Genomic DNA, 23,458 nt, shown 5'->3' on the forward strand with positions numbered 1-23,458 from the left:
TCTTAAAGTTAAAGTGACCTTAATTTGTGTTACTTAAGGTTGACTGGAAAAGACTGGCGTTTCTATCTAATTAAATGTGCTTCGGGGTAACTTTTCACGGAAAACTGTGGCTTGTTTGTATTCCCTTGCAGCTCTTTGATGTGTGAGAGTAGTTCCCAGGGGTTTTATTTCCCCAGAGAGCACAAGGGAGGGCCCTTGTGACGTGGGGGTGCGGTCTGTCTTACTGTCCTTTCCCTGCTTGCTTCGGTCTTGCTGTTCGTGACAACCCTGTGGTTTTTGGACAAAAATTGCATGTTTATGCCTTTGACACGTGCGTAGTCACATAGTGTTGAGGTTCTTTGCCCGAGTCTGCCTGTCATGCCACTGAGCATAAATGTGGCCTCAGTCAAGCCGCTCCCTCTGTCTGGAGCAGAGCTTCCCTGTCCATGGCACGAATCAATGGTTAGTGACTAGTGTTAATGTGCAGCGTCACAGTTTTTGCGGCGTTGCCAGTGCTCCAGTGGCGCGGGCTTCGTGTCTCCCTTTCCGTGTGTTTGGTCAGCGCATGTCCTGTTCCCCAATCCAGGGAACAGTCCAAGGTTGTCTTCATTTGAACGCCTGTCTCAGATGCCCTCAGTGATGCCTCATTTTTTAATGACTCCTCTGCCAACATCTGCCACTAATATTACAGGTCATTCTGGTGGGTGACTTGTTTCTGTCACATCCACCTACACTTCCCCTTTGACACGAGTGTCGATTCTCTTCCTTTCCCAAGCACTCCGTGCTGTTTCTCTGAACCCGTCCCGCCACCACCANTCTGTTTTTTCCGGGGGGGGGGGGGGGGGGGATGGTTGAGCTGGTTCCTGACCCTTGTTCCCGGTGCTCGTTGTTTCTCCCACTTCCTTCCCCCGGTTCTCTGCGATCCTCGCCCTAGGAGGAGTCTTCAGCTCAGGACTGGCCCGGTTTCACTCTGCGTAAGCAGAACCAGGAAGAACTTTGTTCGTGGTGCCCCTTCATAAAACTCAGAAAGTGTTTTCCAGGAGGATCAGTAATGCAAATAGCAATCAGAGTTTATGAAACTACGGCAGTGTGGTGGTGTGCGTAGACGGACTCGCCTGCAGCTCAGCTCTGCTGCCACGTGTCCCAGGGCCCCAGGGAGCAGGACCCAGTGGTAGCACTGCAGACCGGCCCAGAAACTGCCTCGGCCCCTCATAGCTAGGGAGGGGGTTGGGGTGGCTGCCTTCGATGGAAAAAGCAAAGGGAGACCTTGTTTTCCCTTTGCTTTTCAGCCTTAGAACGCTACAAATCTACAGAGCTTCATATGTCTTTTTTTAATCTTCATATCCTCAGCATTCAGCATAGCACATAGTGTATAGATGCTCAATAAATATTTGTTGAACAGAGGAAATGATTGTGCCATTGTGGCATATTGCTTTAAAAGATTGCCATAATATTTCAAAGTGAATGTTGTAAATTACTAAATTTTACAGTCTGCTCTTACGTATGCTATAATGCACTGCCTTCTGCTTTTAATGTTAACAGATGCTTAGGTGCTTGGTGCACGTGTTTTCCTAAAATATATTTTTTCTGCAGGAATCCAATTTTAGTTACTTTAGGCAGCCTCTGGCAAGTTGAAAGAGCAGCTTGAGAAGCAAGAGCTATAATTAAGGGAGCATTTTGATATAAGATACCATTCAGAATCAGGCACAAGTGTTGTATTGAGTCTGTGCAAACGGCCCAGAGGTAATAGAGTTATCTTCTGAGGCTTAAGCTGGGTGCCGCTTGGGTGAAATGAATAGCCTCACCAGAAGTGATGGATCTTTGAACAGTCTATTGTTAGATAAAATAAATAGCAGCTGGAGTCCAAATTGTTTCCACCCTTTGAAAAAAAAGCAACTGCTGTAACAGAGTCTCAGAAATTAAAATGAAACCTCATTTTTATTTGTGAAGTAGTTTTGGGGCTGTTTTGTTTTTGTTTTGATTGTGTAATATGTTGGGGTTCGCTGCATTAGTCCCAGAGCTCTTGCTTAATAAGCACCACCTGGTAGGCTTCCTGGGCTAATAGGGCAGCGTGCTGCTTCTCTTCCTCTTAGTATTCTTTCTTAATTCATGCTCCATGGGCTGAAAAGTTTCTGGTCTTTGTTCTAAATAGCTGGGATTGGTTTGTTCCTTCTGTTTAAGTAAAAATAAATAAATAAAAAGCTTATCTTTTTTTGTCTTCTTACCTCCAAAATAGATTTTTTTCCTGGACATAAAATCTAGGTTCAACCTTGTACCTCGAACAAAACCTTATTGGCAAGGCTTGGGTTTACACAGGAATGTATTACAAAGTTCCCACAGTGTGTACAGAGACCCTACCGATAGAGTTGTGATTATAAAAGAGCTTCATTCATTTTCCAAAATTCCTGCAAAGTGCCAGGTGGCGTCTATACCCTTCTAAGGCCCCACAGTTATGTGCCCCTTTTCCCCCAAAATATAAAAGCCTCCTCATTCTTCTGTCAGAGCCAAGACTCGTTTGGCAGAGAACCCAGGAAGCCAGTAAAAAACATATTCAGCCTCTTCTATATTTGAAGTCTGATTGTTATACAGAGGCCATTTATACTGTATTTGGTCCTAATTGAACTTTCTATAAAGTGATTTTCTGTTTTAGAAGGGATTACGTCACAGAAAAGCATTCTGTGTGAGAGTCTCTCTCCCTCTGCCCACTAACTGCCCGGGGAGGCTGGGCTGGACTCCCCCAGTTCAGTGAGGAGACCCTCAGCTCACCAATGGCGGCACATCTGGGGAACGGCTACAGAGGAAGATGAGGGAACCTTAATGAATAGTCACTTGTAAATTTAGAAAATAGATCTGGCTGCTGATAAAAATTAGATTAAATAGTTCATTTTTGCCTCTCCCACACTGGGTATGTCTGTATGTTTTAGATCTGATGCAAAGCTACACTTCGCTGTGACTAAGTAGAATCGGCCCTGTATTGACTTACAGTATCATTTTATTTGAAAGCATCCGTTAAATTGCTTAAAGAGTAATAAATGTTAAAGTATTACAACTTTTATGTAGAATTAGCTTAAGGAGTCTTGAATTTCTTTCCACTGATGTCTCAATAATAAAGCAGGTATAACTCTTTTGAAGCTCAGGATAGAACTTGGTTGTCTTTGGCCGAAGTCCATTGCAGAATTCCCCAACCAAGAAGATTTACAGACAAAAACATTATAGACAGAACAGAGTTAGAAATAGATTTAGAGTATGAGACTGTAATGTGTCACTCTGGTTTAACTGTTTTGAGTTTTTTAAGCAGCCTGGTGTTATAAGTAAAAATCTGAACATTACATGTGAGTGCGTGTTGAAACAGCGAATCATTTGCAGGCAGACATGGTTGTGCTGTGTTTCCCTTTAGCGTTGCGCTTCACAGATGAGGCGTTTCCGTATAAAGCGAAGGTGCGGGGCAGCTCTGCCGCAAAAGATTACGACTCACTGAAGGCTGAGATCATGGTTAGCATGTTCTAGCAATAAAGTATTTTTTAATTAAGGTACATATACTGGTTTTTTAGACCTAATGCTGTTGCACACTTAGAAATGTAAACATCACTTCTCTATGCACTGGGAAACCAAAACATTCAGTTCACTCACTTTATTGGGATATTCTCTTTACCGTGGTGGTCTGGGACCAGACCTACAGTATCTCCAAGGTAGGCCTGTGCTTTTGCTGAAAATATCTTAAAACAATAATAAAGTGCCAGTGATATGTATAGAGCAAAACGAAAGTTAATATGTAAGATGCTGTGGCTCCACATCACAAACACAGTTTCCCTGTGAGCAGAGTGACACCTGCTTTTGGTCGTGGCCTTGAACCTGCTATGGAAGCAGACTCTTATTACAAAAGCTGGTCTAAGGTGAGGGGGTTAAATTGAATTTAGCGATCAGCACACATTATCCTGTATCAGTAAGCCTGTCAAGAGTTTTTGTATTTAAGAAAAAATATCAAATATTAGTTTTCTTAATAACGGGTCTGTGAATAAGTGGACTCAGCGTTGACACATTCTTCAGCACTGATAAGCCTGGACCTAACATTATTCTTTGGCCAAAAATGGTCTCATTTTGATGGATGATTTTTCAGAAGAGCTTTCAGGGTTAGAATAATTTAAATAGTTAATCTGGATCTTTTTATGTATTTTTTAAAGATTTTATTTATTTATCATTAGAGAGGGGAAGGGAGGGAAACATCAATGTGTGGTTGCCTCTCCTGTGTCCCCCACTGGGGACCTGGCCCACAACCCAGGCACGTGCCGTGACTGGGAATCCAACCAGCAACCCTTTGATTCGCAGGCTGGCACTCAATCCAATGAGGCCACACCAGCCAGGGCAAATTTAGATCTTTGATAAAGGTCACATGAACATAAAAGCTAAAACTGAGAGAAGTTCACTTTCTGCCTGGGTAAAAGAATTGGAAAATTAAGATGCAAACAACTTTATTTGGAAATTGAATTATAAGATTTTAGGTTTATATTCATAATCTTTACAATAATATATGGTTTAGAAGGGATTAATCAATGGCCATTCTGGGCCATATTTTTATGTGTGTTTTTATAGTTGGAATGCCTGATATTTTTTTATTTCTGCTCTTTCTGAGTAAAGTCCGTATGTGAAATCTAGCTTTTCAAAAAAGAGACATAAAGGTAATTACTAGGCACTCTATAAAACTATCAGCTAGAACATTCAAGTGCAGCTGTTAAGAGCGTGAGCTTTCAAATCAGCTAGGTTGGAGCTCTGCAATTAAATAATTGCTGTGTGTTATTTTAGACCAGCTATTTACCCCCAAAGCTTTATCTATAAATTTGTATAATCATTGTGTGGATTCAGTGAGATAGCAAATGCTAGTCGAGGTGCTCGCTGCTCATGTCTGTTAATTATTATTATTAGAACACAGGTTTCAAGTTTATCTATTTAGAAATGAGGTGTATTTCATAAAGCATACTGAATTCCGTAATATGGTCATGTCCTTCATGAGACGAATATTTAAATCTTTGTTAATCAGCAGGGCTGGCACGTTGGCTTGTTTTCCATGTGGGAATTGATGGTTTTGAGTCGGTCCGTCCCCACCCCCCACAACCAGAAGCATGTGTTTTGAGCCCTGGCTGGTGGCTCAGCTGCTTGCACAATTGTCCCACACGCCGAGTGGTGGCAGGTTTGATCCCCGTGTAGGGCCATCGGGCCGCATACGGGGGGCAGCTGATCCGTGTTCTCTCTCACCTCGAGTCTCTCTCTCCCCATCTTCCACTCTCTCTAAAACCAATGGAAATCCTTGCCTGAGGATATTTCCACTAAACGAAAGCATGTGCTCTGAGACAGCCGGCCAGGGTGAGGGGGTACTCCGGGGCATGAAACAGGATGTCGTGTTAGATTCCCCTTTCTCTCGCTGTAGTGAAAACAGGAAATACAGGGACGGTGTGGAAGCCTTTTTAGAACTGATTTTTTTCCATTGGTCTCTGTTTCCTTAGGTTTGATTTGGCAGTTACATTTTGAGTTTATATTTTTATAAACAGCTTTATTGAGGTATAATTGACACACAGCAAGCTTCATGTATTAAATGTGTGCAAATTGATGTTTCGATACACGCATTCTCCGTGAAACTGCTACTCTAAGTACGATAAGGAATGTATTCATCGCTCAGCAGAATGATCTTGACTTCCATCCATGTTATATGAATAGTTCATTCCTTTTTTTTACTGAGTAGTGAGTGGTCCATTGCATGGATGCACCACGGTTTGTTTTATCTGTTCATCTGCTGGTGCACATATTTATTGGTTCCAGTTTGAGACTATCAAAAATACAGCTGCTATGAAGTTCGTATACAAGGCTTTGTATGGACACATGCTTTCATTTCTTTTGGAGAAATACCTAGAAACGGAATGGCTATACTGTCTGGTAGGTGCCTGTTTAACCTTTTAAGAAGCTGCCAAACTGCTTTCCACGGTGGTTGGCCCGTTCCGCACCCCCAGCAGCATGTGTGAGAGTTCGGCGGCTCCACGTGCTCTGCTACACTTGGCGTGGCCAGTCCTTTCATTTCCGCCCCTTTACAGGGCGTGTAACAGCTCGTCGCAGTTTTAATTTGCAGCTCCCTGTTGACTGGTGAGGTGGAGCGTCTTTCATGTGCTTATTTGCTGTTGGTGTTGTCCTCTTTGCTGAACTATGTGATCAAATCTTTTGCCCATTTTTTAAACTAAATTCTCTGTTTTTCCCCCATTATTGAGTTTGGAGCACTCCCTTTATGTCTGGCTGCCAGACCTTTTTGAGGTACGTGCCTTTCCTCCCAGTCTGTGGCTTGTCGTCTCATTCTCAGCTGTATCTTTTGAAACATAAGGTTTTTGTTTTGAAGTTCAATTTATCAGTATTTCTTTTATGGATTTTGCTTTTCGTGTCAGAAATCGTTGCCTAAACCAAGGTCAGAAAGATTTTTGTCTATGTTATTTTCTATAATTTTATAGCTCTAACGTTTACATTTAGGTCTATGATAGAACTTTCATTAATTTTGCTATGTGGGACAACATAATTCTGGAGTCTTTTGGGTTTTTTTAAAATAAATAGACTTTTAAAAAAAATTTATTTATTCATTTTTAGAGAGGGGGGAAGAGAAGGAGAAAGAGAGGGAGAGAAATATCAGTGTGCAGTTGCTTCTCACATGCCCCATACTGGGGACCTGATCCACAACCCAGGCATGTGCCCTGACTGGGCATTGAACTGGCGATCCTTTGGTTCACAGCCTGCACTCAATCCACTGAGCCACACCAGTCGGCATAATTGTGTTGTATTGTACAACACATGGATCAAAGTCCACACAGCGCCCCCCATTTTTTGCATGTACATATTCGATTGTTCAAGCACCAGTTGTTGAAAGGACTGTCCTCCTCTGTAGAATGGCCTTGGCTCCTTTGTCACAGTCAGTGTCTCATTTTTGTGGGTTTGTTCCTGGAGTCTGTCTGTCCCATTAGTCTGTTTGTCTATCTTGGTGACAATACCATGTCGTCTTGATTACTGTGGCCTTACAGTAAATCTGAAAACCAGGTAGTGGTAATCCTCCAGCTTGTGTGGTTTGGGGTGTTCATGGTCTTTATAAGTTTTAGAATCAACTTGCCAATTGGATTTTGTCTTCCTTTCTCTTCTTTTTCTGGGGTCAACTAGAAATAACCCCTGATTAATCCCAAATCACAAGGCAAACACATGCAAGGAAGACACAATAAGAGGAAGTCAAAGTAACAGGAATGAGCTGTTTCCCTTTTTTATTTGTTTTTGTTTCAGACCAAATGGGTGCAATGAAATTCCCCGCTGCTGTAATCTTTTCTGAAACCTCTCCACCCCTATGAGAAGAGGACTGTGTGTTCTCAAAATAGGTAGCATTTTACAAGCAGAATTCCTCCTTTCTAGGCCCCAGGCCCCAGGAAGATGTCAGTTAGATGGGAAATTTGCCTATTCTTTTGGCACCTTGAACCCCTACATGCCACCATTCGTAATGTGAAGAGTGACATCTGATAAAAGGTTGTATAGCAAGTACCTGATATCAGACAATTATTGTAAATGTTGGCTGTTACATACGGGGGCTCAGCATTTTTCTGAATGGAACCAAGAGGCTTAATTACATACGGATGCAATCCTCTTCATAAATACCCAATTCGTAAACAACCCATACATACAGTCAGCCTTTGTTTTTTCCCTTGGCTCCTTTCTGCCCAGCACCCGGCACTGGCCTGGCTCTTCCCTGTCGCTGATTCCACCCCCTTCCCGGCACCGAGTGGGGAGCCTCGCCATCCCCCAAAGGAGCCACGTCCGGAGAGGAGGGAAGAGGCTTTGTGAGATACAGTGCGGGCTTCACAGCTTGCAGCTTTCTTTTTAACTACACGCACTGTTCTTTCTCGTATCTTTCACTTATTATATCTTGGAGAATGTTGCCCAGGAAGTTTATCTCTCATTCTCTCTAATGATTGCATAGGATTCTATTGCACAGTCATACCGTTTGTAAGAAATAGAGTGTGAGCAGTGGGATAGCAGAAAACAGAACTTTTACTTTTCTCTGTCATTACTGCTAAGTATTTTTACTTTTCACATGATCGGTATTAATTGCAGAATATCGTTAAAGAAGTGGAGACAAGTGCAGCATGTCTAGGAAGGGCGTGTTATTTCCATATCCCTGGTGTTCTTCCCAACAGGCAAAAAGTCCATTTCCTGCTCATTTTCAAACTCTGCTGTTGCACAGGAGACCTAGCAGATCCCTTCACGGGACAGGGACTCAGATTAAATGAGGCTGACAGCATGTGAGCAATGTGAATACAATGTCAAGAAATTATTATAACAGGAGACCTGCCACCCTTCAAAAGTATTTTTTCTGTTTTCATTTTTATGTTTAGTTAATAATATTCCACCATTGAACAGCAAAGAGAATCTTCTGTCTCAGAGAGCCAGCTGTACCCAGTGACTTCTACAAATGCATGACTTTAAAAACTACCACGCTGTCTGTTCAACAAAAGGCTGAATTCATTGGTAGAAATGAATATATGCTTGTTCTTACTGATTGAAGATTTAATACAGAGAGCCTCTCCCGTCATTATACCCAATAAATTTTTGTAGAATTGAATCATGCTTAATGTGGTTTCTTTCTCTGTCTGTACTCCATTAGTGATCATATGAGACTGTCGTTCATGCTGTGAAACATCACAGATTATAGGGATTTCATCTGTTTTCTTTCTTTCGGTCTCATATTTCTTTTTTTTTTCTCTCTTTTGTCATTAAATGTAAGCTCCACAAGGGACAGGTACGTAATCTCAGCACTGCATCCCAAATATCTAGAACCTAGTAAGTTCTTCAGGAGTGTTCTCTCCTATGAAAGAAGTTCAGGGCCTTCACATCTAACTTGAATGCACTGACATTTAAGGCTCAAAGTAGATTACTATTTATGAATTCATGGTTTTGAGAAGAAACGTTTAGCGACAGAAATGCAGTTTCGTAACATTTACTGTCGTCGATAACTTTCACCCAGTGGCACTATCTACATGTCACCCCGCACTAAGAAGGAACAGTTTGTTCTTCAGACAGGAAGTCACTGCTTTGTGTTTGTTTCCACGTTCGTAGTAAAGGAAACCAAGTAACTGGGATATGTACCTTTGTTCACTCTGTATTTGCCCTGGTCTAAAAAAATCCAAAATTGTATTTTAGTTTTCGACTCAGGTTTTCCCTCCGAGTCCTTTCCTTTCAGATTGGGGTGTAGTCATCTGAATTTCCTGGCGGATAGGAATGGGAGCTTTGTCAGCCTTGGAGAAAGTAGTATGTTTTTAAGAGCATATAATACTGCTTGTCTTTCGTCATCTACCTAGATAGGTACCAAAGTTGTTTCCCAGATGCGTCAGCTGCGGGCCTCGGTGTCCATCTGAATCACGCATGTTCTCACTCTGAGGTTGGGGACATCTTCACTCCTCCCCCGTTTCTCCGGTGCTTGTTTTGTTCCAGGCTTGCCCAAAATCTCCATCACCCCCTCCTCTGTTTGCTTTCCAGATTGATAACTGCGTTCTTTTTGCTCGAAAAGCTTCTTTTCAGTCTCTTGTCCTTCCTTTCTGGGTAGTGTCCTCCATCAGTGGGACCAATGACGTCAGACCCAGAAGTCGCGAAGGAAAAGAATGCTGAAACAGAGTCTCAGAGGCTTAGAATCGAGCCAGGCCACCTGTCCCTTGTGAGGGCAGGGGTGTCAGTTGTCCGTGCTTGTCCTCGGTGTTGTTAGGACAGTTTCCTAATGGTGGGACCCCCTCTGGGATGAAAAGGAAGAGCTCATGTGTCCCCTAACAGAGGTAACTCCTCCCCTCTTCTGACCCTTGCACATTCCAGTGCACTGGGAAGACGAGGGCAGTCTTGGGTTGGGATTACTCAAAGCAGCAGTGGCCGACTTGGAGCGTGCCCAGTCTGGCCGTACACTCAGCACCTTACTGCAGCGATGGGCACTGCCAGCCCACGTTTGCAGTGATCCTGAGACACCCCACAGTGCATGTATGCCCACCTTTCACTCCAGGCTTAGCTTCTTCACCCCTCTTCCCACTCTGTTTTCTAAAGGAAAATGATCCTTCTCTAATTTGAGTCTCAATCTACCCGTATGACTGCTGATTAAAACTGAATGGCAAGCCAGCCACCTCTGCAGAAGGTTGCAGTGGCCATAGAACTTCCCACCTTTCCAGCTCTGACTCGTTCTCTTGCTGTGTCATCACGGATACTGCGTTCTACCTTCTGTCATCCGGGTGTGGAGTTGGCCCCGTCCTCGTTTCCGTGTGCCGCCCTGGCATCTCGCTCTCCCCGTGGTGTGGCTCCACACCGTCCGGGTCCCGGTCCTCATTCCACCTGTCTGTGTGCCCCTGCACCCTCCTCTGCCCCGCAAACTTCTTACTTAATAAAAAACTTGTAAGTGTGAGCACTTCGGCTTCTCAGCCACGCTAAGGACCCGCTCCCCGGGATCGTACATTTGGGCACCTTGTTCCTTGCCATGTTCTATTGGAGCAACAGTCTGTGTGCGCAGTTGATGAATCTTGCTTGAAACGAATTTTTAAAGTTAAGACCCACCCCACAATTACACATTTTCCTCCTAGAATCCTCTAATAGAGGAAGAAGATATTCGTTCACATCTTCTTTAGTGAGCTCTTTTTTTACTATTTTACCCTTGAAGTTAGCTTCTGCAGTGTCGTTGCACAGTGGGTGGAAGAGCCTGAACACATCACTGATGAAGGAGGCTTTTCAAGGTGACCGTTGCATCGTGTACCACGGCCGGTTACAGCCTGCAGGCTGGCTCCCTGTATGTGCACTTCAGAGACAGTTTGGGGGTTGTGTGCCCCTTCAACCTGGGGCGTTTCCTGTGATTCATTAAATTGCTGATAGTCCCATTTATCTGCCATAGCCCGCGCACTTCCAAGGTCGGCCTTTTCCTTCCTTTCCTTTACAAGTGTGAGGTCCGAGTCTTAGCAAGTTCTGATCAAACAGACTGTACTCGGTGTTCCTCTCAACATTGGTGATGCTGTTTAGAAAGCGTTTGACAAGCAAAGGCAACTTGTTTATTTCTGCTGTTAGGCCTTAAACTTGCCTGGCAAATTTGGAGCTCCTTAAGAGTAGAGGACGTACTTTCTTGAGAGTAAAGATCTTAACTTTCATCAAATCTGTACCCCAGACCATGGCCCACACCATCCAGCATGTTCAGCACCCGGCAAACTAAGTGTCCAAGCAAAGCACTCCAAGCATGTGCTGGCTTCGGCTGTGTAACACCGATAACACAGAGAGATGGTTGGTTGTGTTTTGTGTATTTGATGTTAGGCTGATGTTCTGGTTTGTAGACTTTTATCACATTCATTAGCCTAAAATGAAATGATACTGATTATATATTACTTTTAGCTATTACCTATTTATCATAGCTTAAACTGTTTAAAATCTTAAGTTCAGGAGTCAGACTTTTAGGTTCTTCATTCTAGTCTAACGTTTTCCAAACTTGCTTGGCAGGGACACATAGTAATAAATAGACTATATTGTTGCCCAGGGGACACACCAACACACCCACACCTGTGCTCTTCTGCGAAAAGAAAAGATCTCACAACAGCCCATGCCTTAGGGTCTGGGGATCTGTTTCTGCATCACTCAGTCAGCGTAGTCGGCACCTCCTGTATACCGTTCACTGCTCTCCACTGCTTCGCTGACTTCGTGGCCTTAGGAAAGCCACACGGTGACTCGGTTTCTTCTCTAAAATGCAGAGACAGAGTGTCGACCTCCAGAAAAATGTTAGGATCAGCTAGGCATGCAGAGCTGTGCCCTGCTGGGCGGGCAGCAAGGTCTCCAGTGTCAACCCTCCTTTGTCCTTTCTGCTGCTGTTACTATTACTAAAATTACATTGCTTTGAATTTCCCATGTTTCTGAAGCACCATCTATAAAGCATATATTACATATAACTTAATTTTCCTTTAACGCTCATTATATATTTTATATTTGTAAACTAAAGATGTAATTCCGCCCTGGCTGGTGTGGTCTGAATGCTGGCCTGTGAACCAAAGAGTCAGTGGTTCAGTTCCCAGTCGGGGCACATGCCTGGGTTGTGGGCTGGGAGCGAGAGGCAACCACGCATTGGTGTTTCTCTCCCTCTCTTTCCCCTGTCCTTCTCCTGTCTCTAAAAATAAATAAAGTTTAAAAACATAAGATAAATAAACTAAAGATGTAATTCAGATATTTTTGCCTCTTACAGCGCAGTTACACAGAATGTATTCTTTGAAGTCTGGCTTTGTTGTTCAGTATGGTAATTTTCAGGTTCATCAGTAACTCCTTTTCATTGTTGAGTAGTATTCCATTGTCTGAATGCATCACATTTTATTTCTCTCTTCTGTTGACCAATATTTAATTGTTTCCATTTGGGGCTGTTATGAGTGAAGCTGCTATGGACAGTTGTGTAAAGGTCTTTGTGTAGATAGGTATTTTCGTTTATTTTGGATAAATACTTAGGTGGAATTTCAGGTAGGTGTTTTTCTGACTTTATGAGAAACTTGCAGATTAATTTCCAAAGTAAACAGTTACACAATCTGCACTCCCACCAGCAGTGTGTGCGTGCGCCAGTCGCTCTGCATCCCTTCCAACACTGGGTGTTGCCAGCCTTCAGCTTCACCCTTTCTGGGGGCTGGATAGTGGTGTCTCATCGCTGCGTTAACGTGCACCTCCCTGCTCACCAAGGGGGTGAGCACCCATGCACATGCTTTTTGGCTGTTCCAATTTAACCCCAGGCCTGTGATCCATCTGTTTTCTGTGGATGTTATGAGGCAGGTGTCCATTCTCATTTTAAGAGATGTACGGTCTCCTGAACAAAACAGATTAGGATCTAACACATCATTTAAAATTATACTTAAAATCCTTAGTTTATATTCAAAGCATTAATTTGTTCAGGACTTGTTGAATCCCTTTACACATTTTTCCCCCACTTCAAAAAGTCGTAAACCCAGCCCAGAGCTTACCTGTAACTCGTTTCAACCACATGTATTTCTTTTTTTCCCCGAAGTGTTCACAGGGCTCCCTGGAGTTTGCATACTGGAGCAGCTACATTGTGCTGCTTACCCATATTCCTCTGCTGTTACCAGCAGCTCACGGGCCAGAAGTGCCACACATGTAGGTATTTGTGTTGCCCTTACCATTGTTAGTCTCCAAACGAATTTAGTCCACTTTAGTCCAATAATGATAAACGATCGTCTGTCCTTATGTAAGTAATTGCTTTTGTACATACCTGTGGAGGCACTCATTTTACTTCAGAGTTAGTTTGCTAAATGTATAAAGCGGTAATACCTTAAGTCAGCGACTTTCAGCTGCTGTGCCACAAGAACGTTTAAAACATGCGGCACCTGACTGTTTAGTCGGGGGCACTGGCCTCTTTTCCCTGAGACTGTCAAATAAAAAAATGACAACAGTCAACCCAACAGTAAGTAGCCATTTGATGTAAATGGATCAGGATATACGAGGGGGACCCAAAAAACGGAATTTGTTTTAAAAAATTGTGTATTTATTCTTACATTTAAACTTCAGCCACCTTCACAGTCCATCTGATTCAGTGCACACCTACCGAGACCTTTTCCCACACTCAAAGCAGTGTTTGAACTCTCCGAGTTTGATGCCTTTTAGTGCGTGTGCTGTTTTTTGTTTTGTCTCTTCCACATCAGCAGAATGTCTCCCTTTGAAGACTTTTTCATCCAGGGAAACAAAAAAGTCAGCTGGGGCGAGATTAGGTGAATAGGGAGGGTGGGGCACAGAGGTCATGCCGTTTTTGGTCAAAAACTACTGAACACTCGGTGTAGTGTGAGCAGGTGTGCTTCTAAACGACCATCATGAAATGGGCAAACGCTTCTGAGTGTTCAAAAAAAACTCACTGAAGCCAAATGCAGCCTCTCACCACACCACCAGCTGGCACACTGATACAAATGGGTTGCTAGAGCACTCACCTAGCGGGGGAAGCCTGCGCCACACGGGGCCCACCCTCTAGAAGATAATTCCAGGGTCCCCTCTCATTTATTTTTGAGGGGGGTCAGGTCAGCAGGAATAGGTTTTGGGTGTGTTGCGGAATTTTAGTAATTACTTTGTGTGCGCCATGAAATGAAAAAGGTTGAAAATTGCTGCCTTAGGTGATTGTACTAAGTCATAGACTTTACTAACAGCAAAGTAAAATATTGACCTCACAAAAATGATGAGAGTAAGGTGAGGACAGAGGCTGGCAAGTAAACATCTGTTACGTGTCTTGGGCTTCACGGAAAATGTAGGATATGGGAAGAAGAAAGATGTAAGAAGTGCTTCTTTGAGTTGCTTACAATCTAGGCAGGATGGGAACTGTTTAATTACAATGCAAGAGATAAATACTAATTCCACATTATATAGATACAGAATGTCACATAGCAGTTCAGGACTAATTGCTAAATGAATGCGTAGTTACTGGTTATCTGGGTTCCCGAAGCATTTTTAGTGGAGTTACTTGGGAATTATCTGGGGATTGGTGGATTTTGTTTTGCTTTTTAAATGAAGATTTCCTGCCCCGACTCAGTTTTACAGAATCTTTCATCTGCATGGGTAGGTTTAGTCATTGGGCCTGCAATAAAGGAAAGCCTATATTCTAAACTTGTTATTAAATAATCAGTTTCTACTTACAGTGCTTACTCTGTGGGGGATACTCTAGGAAGCACCTCCCACTGCTCATTTAATTTTGATAATAAGCCCGCAGGTAGGTGGTCACTCTGATGGTACAGAGGAAGCGATGGAGTTGCTGATGCGACACAGGTAGAGAGCTGTGGAGCCAAGGTCAGGTCCCAGTTCTGCCAGGTTCTAGAGCTGAAACTGATTGAAGAAACTAAACATGGAAGAGGCAGGATTTGAGAATGTAGCATTTACGGTGAAATGGAAGGAGCACTGGTTTTCAGTACTGTATTGGAAATATTTTTTAAATCATGAAAATATTTGCTTTTTACTTCCCTGTTAAATGTTGTACCTTTTTTCAAATATTAAAATTCCATTTAAGTGAGGATAAATCCTCTTTTATCAATATGTCAGACATTAAAATCTGGTTTTATTTCAGCAAATGAAAGGAATTTCCAGGACAAAGGGTACCCTTGTAATGATGCCATCTCTATCCAGAATGATTGCTTTATTTCCAGTTGCTCAGGAAGCTATTTATAGTTTATCAGGGACCCTAGGGTGTAAATTATTTGAACATTAATTGATTCAACTTGTGTGTGAAAAGGGTTCTGTTTAACATGCTTTTGGCAGTGTTTGTAAAATCTTGAAATTACGTTCTTTTGTCTTTCTGATCTCTGGCATAGAGGAGGTACTCAGCTACTTTCAAAGACACAAAGTATGTCTTGCTGATGATTTAAAGTAGCACTTCAGAATTTTCAGTAAATGGCAAAGATGCATTCCTTTTTCCTTAATTTACTTTTTTACTTTTTAAAATGGCATTGATTTTAGAGAGAGGAAGGGAAAGAGAGAAACATTGAAATGTTGTCCTACTCATTTATGCATTCGCTGGGTGATTCCTGGATGTGCCCTGACCAGGGATTGAACCCACAACCTTGGCATATCAGGATGATGCTGTACCCTACTGAATTACCCAGCCAGGGCCCAGACAAAAATACATTCTATACAGTTATGGTACCAGCCTGCTTCTTGAACATAAAACCTTGTACTTGAATATAAGCCCCAATTAAATAGACCTTAATTCCTCACCTTCAGATGTGGAACCACTTTCATGTTGGTGATTATCATCCAGAGAATAAAGAGATCAATTTCTTGTAATGGTATAGGTAATATTGGAAAGGGGAGAGGAGGTGCCTGCTTCACATTTCTCTTTGAAGTTGGTCAGAGCAGAGCTGAAATTTCTGGAGAGCAAGCATGGCAGACCCCAAGGACGTCACGTGGTTTTGTTCTAAGCTTTCGGTAGTGGTGTGTTTCGTTCAGCCTGGGGTGGTGGGAGCGCGTGAGTGATGACTCGGGTGTTTTGTCTGCTGCAGGAACACCCTGTGAAATTGAATCTGTCTAACCAGCCAGTTATTTTCCTGTCATTTGAAACCAAAGAGCATTATGCTTTCTGACAATGTTGGAATTTCTGTGCAATTAAAATATATGTTGTCATTGAAGTGAAAATAATAAATTACAAGAAATTGATTGATTTCAGCCATAGTCATGAATTCTTCCCCAAAAAAGTCACGTCAAGATCATTTACGGTTTTTTGTAAAGTAGCTGACATACCATTAAAGTACTAAAACTCAGCCTTGACAGTTGTCACTAAATTCACACCCGAGGTGCGGATGGTGGCAGCACTGAGTCGACCACCTTGTGGTCATTGGCCTCCCAAATGGCCCCCATCAGTCCCACCTCCTGACAGTCACGCCTGTACGTCATCCCCTCTCAGTAACCAGGGTGGGTCTGTGTGACCAACAGAAGACATCAGAAGTGATGGTATGTCACTGCAGATTATTATGAACGGCGCTGGGGCTTCCGTCATGGTGTGTCGAGCTCTATCTTGCATCACCTGCTCTGGAAAACTAGCCCACGTTCACCTCGCGACGCCACTGTGCGGCCAGCAGCTGAGCTGCAGCCTTGGGAGACACTGGCTGGAACCACCCAGCCGGCCCCTCGCAGATTCCTGACCTTCAGAAACTTAGAAGATAAAAAAACATGTACTCTTTAAGCTGCTAAATTGGGGGTGATCAGTTACACAGGAATGGACAACCAATGCTTGCTTACCTCTAATAAGCTCTTCTTTCGTTCTTCAAATCTTAACATCTATTTTTGGTTGTTGTCATTATTATTTGTGCTATTAACCTGTCATCCATACAACTCACTTGATTGAGGCATTAAGTTAGTTGAAAAATACCATATTCTGTCATTTTCCAATCCAGTGTTGGGCATGATAAACACAGACCTTGAGTTCACTTTGCCTATTAGAACGTATTTAAATGAACTGTTTTGTGATAGGGAGCCCTTTTTAGATTATTTCACAGATTCTTTTCATTTGTGTGTAAAGCCACCAATTTTGTACAACTTGTAATTACTATGCGAGTGATTATGGAATTACTGTGAAGTGCTTCGAGAGAAAACAGACAGCTTAACGACTGTTGTCGGAAGCCTGAGACCTCACCAAGCAAGCTCCTCGCCCATTACTCATAATTCAGTGATGCTTATTAATTATACAGAGTAATGACAGTGTGGGTTTTAAAAAGTCATATTTTTAAGGATTGGCTAACTATATACTCAAACCTGAGGGAAGGCTTCGCAGCAGCTCTGATGTCAAGGTCATGAATCGTTCCCCCAGCTCCTGCCCTGTCACTCCACTTTCTCCGTGGTGTTCTGAAAAAAGGAGAGGTCATAGAATAATGAGGTTTGCTGGGGGGTTGCCTAGTAGCCATTTTCAGTACCCATAATCATCCCGTTACCATCGCTAAGCATACAGAAATGGTAACCATGAATAAAAAATGTGTCTGAGCATTTTGCTCACCATGGATTTGCCTCAGGACATTAATACTATAAATAGATGCTTTCATTGAATCCTTGGTTATCAATCTCATGTTTTTATACTTGAACATAAAGAAACAGATGTTCCCGGTGAAAGGAAAACTTTGGTGAGTCCCATGTTGTCTAACAGAGTTGCTTTTTCAAGTGTTAACTGAAAACTAGCTTTTTTGTTTTGTTCTCACTATGATGTTTAAATAGAATAATAACATATGCATATAAACAGGCAATTCAGGAATTGGTCTTGTCTTTCTCCATTCTAAATGGACTAGAGCTTATTTTGAAATTTTACTGAAAATTTCCTTTTTAATTTGAAGCTGAAAAAAAAATAGGATTCTGTCTTTCAAGTCCCTCTACCGTTTAATTCACTTGCTCACACACACACAATAAGGTGAGGAAAATGGTTATCAGTAACTTAAAGGAACAAAGAAATTTCCCTCTTTATATTTCCAGTATACGAGCGTTATCCACATATTCCAACAGTGCCATCTTTTTGTCAATACATAAGTAAAACCCAGCGCTTCTAACTCTGCACTGAACATTTGCCAACTGGACCAACGCAAATTAGTATGACTGCATAGTCTGTGATTCCTGGGCCTTGAACCTGAACCATTTAATGAAAAAAGGAAGCATCACATTTTCAGCACTGAAACCTACTTCTGTGTCAAACCAACCCCATGTTTTGTTGCCCTGGCTAGTGTGGCTTGGTGGATTGTGTTCGGGCCTGTAAACTAAGGGATCACAGTTCGATTCCCAGTCAGGGCACATGCCTGGGTTTCGGGCCAGTTCCCAGCAGGGGACACTAGACAGGCAGCCATACATTGATGTTTCTCTCCCTCTCTCCTTCCCTTCTTCTCTAAAGATAAATGAATAAAATTTTTTAAAAAAAGACACCCCATGTTTTGTTTTGGGGGGTTTTTAGGGTTTTTTGTTTTAAGCAGTCATTGAATTGTGAATTTCCCCTTTCAAACGGGTTCCTGTTTGTTGGACGGTGGTGCTAAGGAAAATAGAGCTGCTGGTGAAATAATTTTTTAACTGATAAATGACAGTAATTTTCTTAACTAGATTTCATTTGAAACTTTAAATCGTATGGTACTTTGCTGGGGTTTTTAAGGAAGTTCCCTCAATGCTGTAGTAATACTTTTTTGGTAAAACGTCTCAGGAAGCTCTCAAGTCTGTGCGGTACGGTAATCGCTGCTATGTCCCCTGCACGCGACATGTGGTGCTCTCGTGAAGCAGAGCTTCAGGGCCTTCCTAGCAGACGTGAGAGAAGCGGGAGCCCCGAGAACAGCTTTCTGCTCCCTGACCAGACTAGCCCGCATTCCCTGCTCACCCTCTCTCGTCCTCAACGCGCACCACCCTGAGGGGACAGATAGGAGAGTGGAAGACAGCTGCCCACGCGGAGACTAGAAGGACAGGGGTGGGGGGACTTGGCAGTGGCTGGAAGGGATTTGTCTGCACCTTTCATTGTAAGGGCCTCTGCCCTCCTGACCCACCAGCTCAGTGAAGTTCTGTATGCACAAGTCACAGATAGACCCAGATCATAACATGAAAATATTTTTAGCATCCTTCACTTATCTACGGCCTCCTTGTTGGGTCTCCAAATATGTGGACTCAGCAAAATATCATGCAAGGCCTGTTTTAAAAATTCAGATACTACACCTCGGGAAGAAAAGATCAGATGTACCTATCGGTCATACTGCATCGTAAGCAGAGGTAGTGAGTGTGGTGGTTAAGAGACCAGGCATTAGGGCCAGGCTGCCTGGGTGTGAATCCCAGCCTGATCCCTTGCCAGCGGGGTCACCTGGAACTAGTTACCTGACCTCTGTGTAATCGTTTCTCAGCTGCAAAATGGGGATCAGAGCACCGCCTTACAGGGCTGTAAAATTTAAGTACGTTAATGTTCATGTGAGTGCTTAGAACAACGTCTGGTTCATGGTTCGCTCTGTGTAGTATTCGTTCTCGTTAATATTTACACTGCGTGCCCATCCTGATACTGTTTCTGCATTTAGATGATGGCCCCACTGGATTTGTAGTCAGCAGGCGACAGGCATACTAACTCACCACCCTTAATGTATAACTACTAGCAAATTCCCCCTCCTAAAGAGTTTTAAAAAGCAAAATGCAACTCATTTTCTCTTTCCCAGGCCCAACACAGAGATACTTTCATTGAAGAACGCTATGGAAAATACAACATCAGTGATCCTTTAATGGCTCTGCAGAGAGATTTTGAAACCCTGAAGGAGAAAAACGACGGTGAAAAGCAGCCAGTCTGCACAAACCCACTCTCGATTCTCAAGACGGTGATGAAGCAGTGCAAGAACATGCAGGAGCGCATGCTGTCCCAGCTGGCCGCTGCCGAGAGCAGGCACCGAAAGGTGGGCCCGCCCGGGGGCATGGGCTGCGTGAACTCTTAGGAAGGCCTCATGAACAGTGCTTGTGATTCATCGGCAGCTGCCAGTTTCCATAGCAATTCAGTCAGAGGTCCCTCAGGTATTGGAAAGATCCTTAGCTCACCAAAGAGCCAGGAGGCAGGAAAGAAAACACAGGTTACTGCAAGTGTTAAATTTAGGGAGTGTGCCAGACACATTCAAGACAGCATTCCTTCTTGATATGACACTCCAAACACTTGGTATGTTTTCTCAGCTCTCGATCTTTCAAACTTTGGCAACAAACTGGGATTTGACCAAGCTTGTAACTGAAAGGAGCGGTTGCTGTTTGCTTACTTAAGTGATAGATAGCAAGATTAACAGGTATTTGCGGAATGAGAGAGAAAGAAAAAATTTACTGGACTATAAGTGATAGATAGCAAGATTAACAGGTATTTGTGGAATGAGAGAGAATTTACCGGACTATAAACATGAAAGCCAATAGATTATTTTCATTTATTGCTAGTTTTGAGTTTCATTGCATTTTACTTCATGAAAGCATACACAAACAGTCCCTAAGGGTGTTTACCTTAAAACTGATCGGCCCTGCTAGGGAAGTGGGAAGGAGAGGCGAGGTGGGGGATGGTTGGCTCCAGGTCTTACAGCCCCTGGTTAGCAAAGCAAACCTGTGCTTTCCTCATCTCATTGGAATTCTGGTGCTTATGATTTAATTCCCAGTCTTGTCATTTACTACTCAAATTTGGCCTGTAAAGCATGCTTGGCTAAAATATGCACTGTTTTTCTAACTGTTGTTGGTTTAGATTTATACCAACAAGTGGGGACATCGGTGCAATTAGTAAGAAGCAACATGCCCTGAAAAACTGGGTCAGCGGCTGCAGTATAATGTTCCTTAGTGTACTTTCCTGATTACCTGCATTAGAGAGCCCTCCACTTCGAATACATCTGACAGACAGGTCACCTAGGCCTGCGTCTTGCCCATGGCTTTTCTGTCCCTTCACAGAGTCCGAACGAGAGACCGGAGTGCAGGTTCTTAGCTACTCATGGGCCTCAGGTGTCTCATGATCCCCCTAAAAATATACAGAGTGCCAAAAACTTGTGCATTTTTACAGAAAACGGAGATTTCTATAAGATATCTTTAATTGAATTCTAAAGTGGCCCAGAACCTAGAACACTGGAACCTCTGGTCTGCTGAAGGAACCTGACGACATCTGTGTCCTGACCTGACGGGTGTCAGTGGGTTTGGGTTGGTTGCCTCCGTGTTGGGGAGAGGGTTTTTACATAACCCTCTGAGAAAACCTCCACAGCACCCTTGTTTGACAGGCGGACCTTTCCCCACTTCACACACGCCGTCTCTGAGCTGTGCGAGGGGCGAGCTGGCTGTGGCACCCACGGAAGGGGTAGCTTTGGGGTGATTTGTGGCTCTGGGTGGTCAGGGAAGGAAGAAGTTAGAAATAATTCAGAATTCTTAAAACTTTCGACACAAGATTCTTTGCATGTTAACTCTTTAAACCAGCTGCCCGTCTAGCCTTAAGTGTTTTATTAAGGTAGAACACCGACTTTGTTAGAAACCAAGCAGCATCGAGAGGTCTATAACTGGGGCACTTGGAGTCCCAGTTTGCCGAGAGAGCCCAGCCTGCGCCTGCCCCCGGCACGGTTATTAACGGCGTTATTAACGGCGCGTCTGCTCCGCCTCTCAGGAGCGGTTTGGACAGTGAAGTTCATGGTCGCTCTGCTCATTATGAAAAGTAGCGGTTCCTAGTGCACCCCTTCCCACTCCCGCCCCTCAGTATGCAGACAGCCCTGTTTTCTAATGCCCATTTATTTGGTTAGATAAATCCCATGCTTCTAAATAACAAACAGCTCTCATGCTCGATCAGTTTTAGACACTTAACCACCTCCTTTTATTTCAGACATGGATTTTGTTACCTTAAACCCCCCCCTGCCGTCTTCCCAACACAAACATAACCTCCTTCCCTCACCCCCATTCTCCACTGTACCCACTCTTCCCAAATCCTGAGCCTGCCTGTTCAGTGTCTTCAGAGGATTAGTCTCTGGCTTATGCCTGGGCCGTAGATGCCTGGCTGCTGATATTCTACATGTAAAAATAAACTTGGGGGGCCCTGGCTGGTGAGGCTTAGTTGGTTGGAGTGTCTCCGCGTAAACTGAAAGAAAGGTCGCAGGTTTGATCCCTGGTTGGGGCCCATACAAGAGGCAACCGATTGATGTTTCTTTAGGAAGTATGCCAAAACAGTTTCATTTTGGGGGGTTTAAAGGGGTGTTTCATGTCCCAGAAAATATTCTGCCTCCATTTATAAAAATTGTGAGTGAGGAGAAACCGCGAGCCATGGCCTCTAGGGCGTCAGAGCTCGGCCCTGCGCCTGCCTCGGCCCTGCGCCTGCCGCGGCCCTGCCGTAGCGTGAGCGGCGGCCCCTACAAAGCCCATGGCCCTTCGCACAGCGTGTGGCTAATGGTGGGGAGGGTGATGCTGCCAGTGTCCCTTTCAGTGTGTGTTGCCCTTAAAATTGGGCGTAATCCTTTGGCATCGGGAGAAGTGTAATGGGCAGGCAGGTTAACTAAAAGGCCTTGTGAAAAACCTCTACTTAACATCCCAATAACCGGGCCTTTTTCCACGAAGTCAAGAGAGTCTTTTCACCTCTTACCTAACGAGACACAAACTGCATGTTAGGAACAAAGCAAGGCACAGTTACAATGCCACCCACTTGAAACACTTCGTTTCGGGCCTCTTTTTGGTGCCTCGGATGACCTGCGCGTTTGAGGAGAGCTGTCGGCACCCCGCTTCCCACTGTCCTGTCTGGCGTCATTCCCCATATCTGTCCTCTCCCCTGCGCTGCCAAACCCCCTCTCCCCTGGGCCTCTGTCACTTCCCTGAAACCTCCAACCTCCTTGGCCCTGCAGTCACTTACACGCCATTACCCTCTGCTGTCTACTTGCCGTGTGTGTGGAGCTCAGTAAAGCCCCTCCTCACCGGCTGCCAGCACCCCACTTGCTTGTCTCTCACCCCACGAGACAAGGAGCTCCTTGTCGGCCCTGCCTGGGATGCCTTATCTTTCTGACTCGGGAACTGTCTTAGTTGCTTAGTTAGGTAGGCTCTTAGTATTTAACTGTATTATAATTGGGATTCCTTGGTACTCGGAAATGATTGTTTTTAAAATTCTTTAAAGGTGATCCTAGACCTTGAGGAAGAGAGGCAAAGGCATGCCCAGGACACGGCTGAAGGAGATGATGTCACCTACATGCTGGAGAAGGAGCGAGAGCGGCTGACTCAACAGGTGATTAAGGTGGAGGGTTGGTGCGACGTTTGCCAAGAACAGCATTTCTCAGAGACGGTCCTGCAGGGTGTGAACTGGCACTACTTGAGAAAAAGGGCTTTATAGTCAAGTGAGTCTGGGGATGACTGGATTAAACAAAGTTAAGCAGGTTCCTAACTTCAGTTTCTTAGACCCTCTGGGATGCAGAAGCACATCGTGTGTCCTCAAGAAGATCATGTGTTCTATGTTTAACAGATCTGTGTTTCCATCAAATCTTTTTTGATATAG

The 23,458-nt window shown here is 43.7% G+C and overlaps 1 protein-coding gene across 1 annotated transcript in view; it reads left to right on the forward strand.

Moving 5' to 3' along the window:
- The window catches only part of CTTNBP2NL (CTTNBP2 N-terminal like), a 45,979-nt gene that overhangs the window by 17,171 nt on the left and 5,350 nt on the right, over nt 1-23,458 (forward strand). The window contains exons 4-5 of the mRNA XM_037038839.1: nt 19,659-19,889; nt 23,084-23,191. Coding sequence (XP_036894734.1) covers nt 19,659-19,889; nt 23,084-23,191 — 339 coding nt within the window. The remainder of the gene's footprint in view (nt 1-19,658; nt 19,890-23,083; nt 23,192-23,458) is intronic.

The sequence above is a fragment of the Sturnira hondurensis genome, unplaced genomic scaffold (assembly GCF_014824575.4).
Source record: "Sturnira hondurensis isolate 20B ecotype Veracruz unplaced genomic scaffold, ASM1482457v3 Scaffold0024822, whole genome shotgun sequence".
Classification (NCBI taxonomy): Eukaryota; Metazoa; Chordata; class Mammalia; order Chiroptera; family Phyllostomidae; genus Sturnira; species Sturnira hondurensis.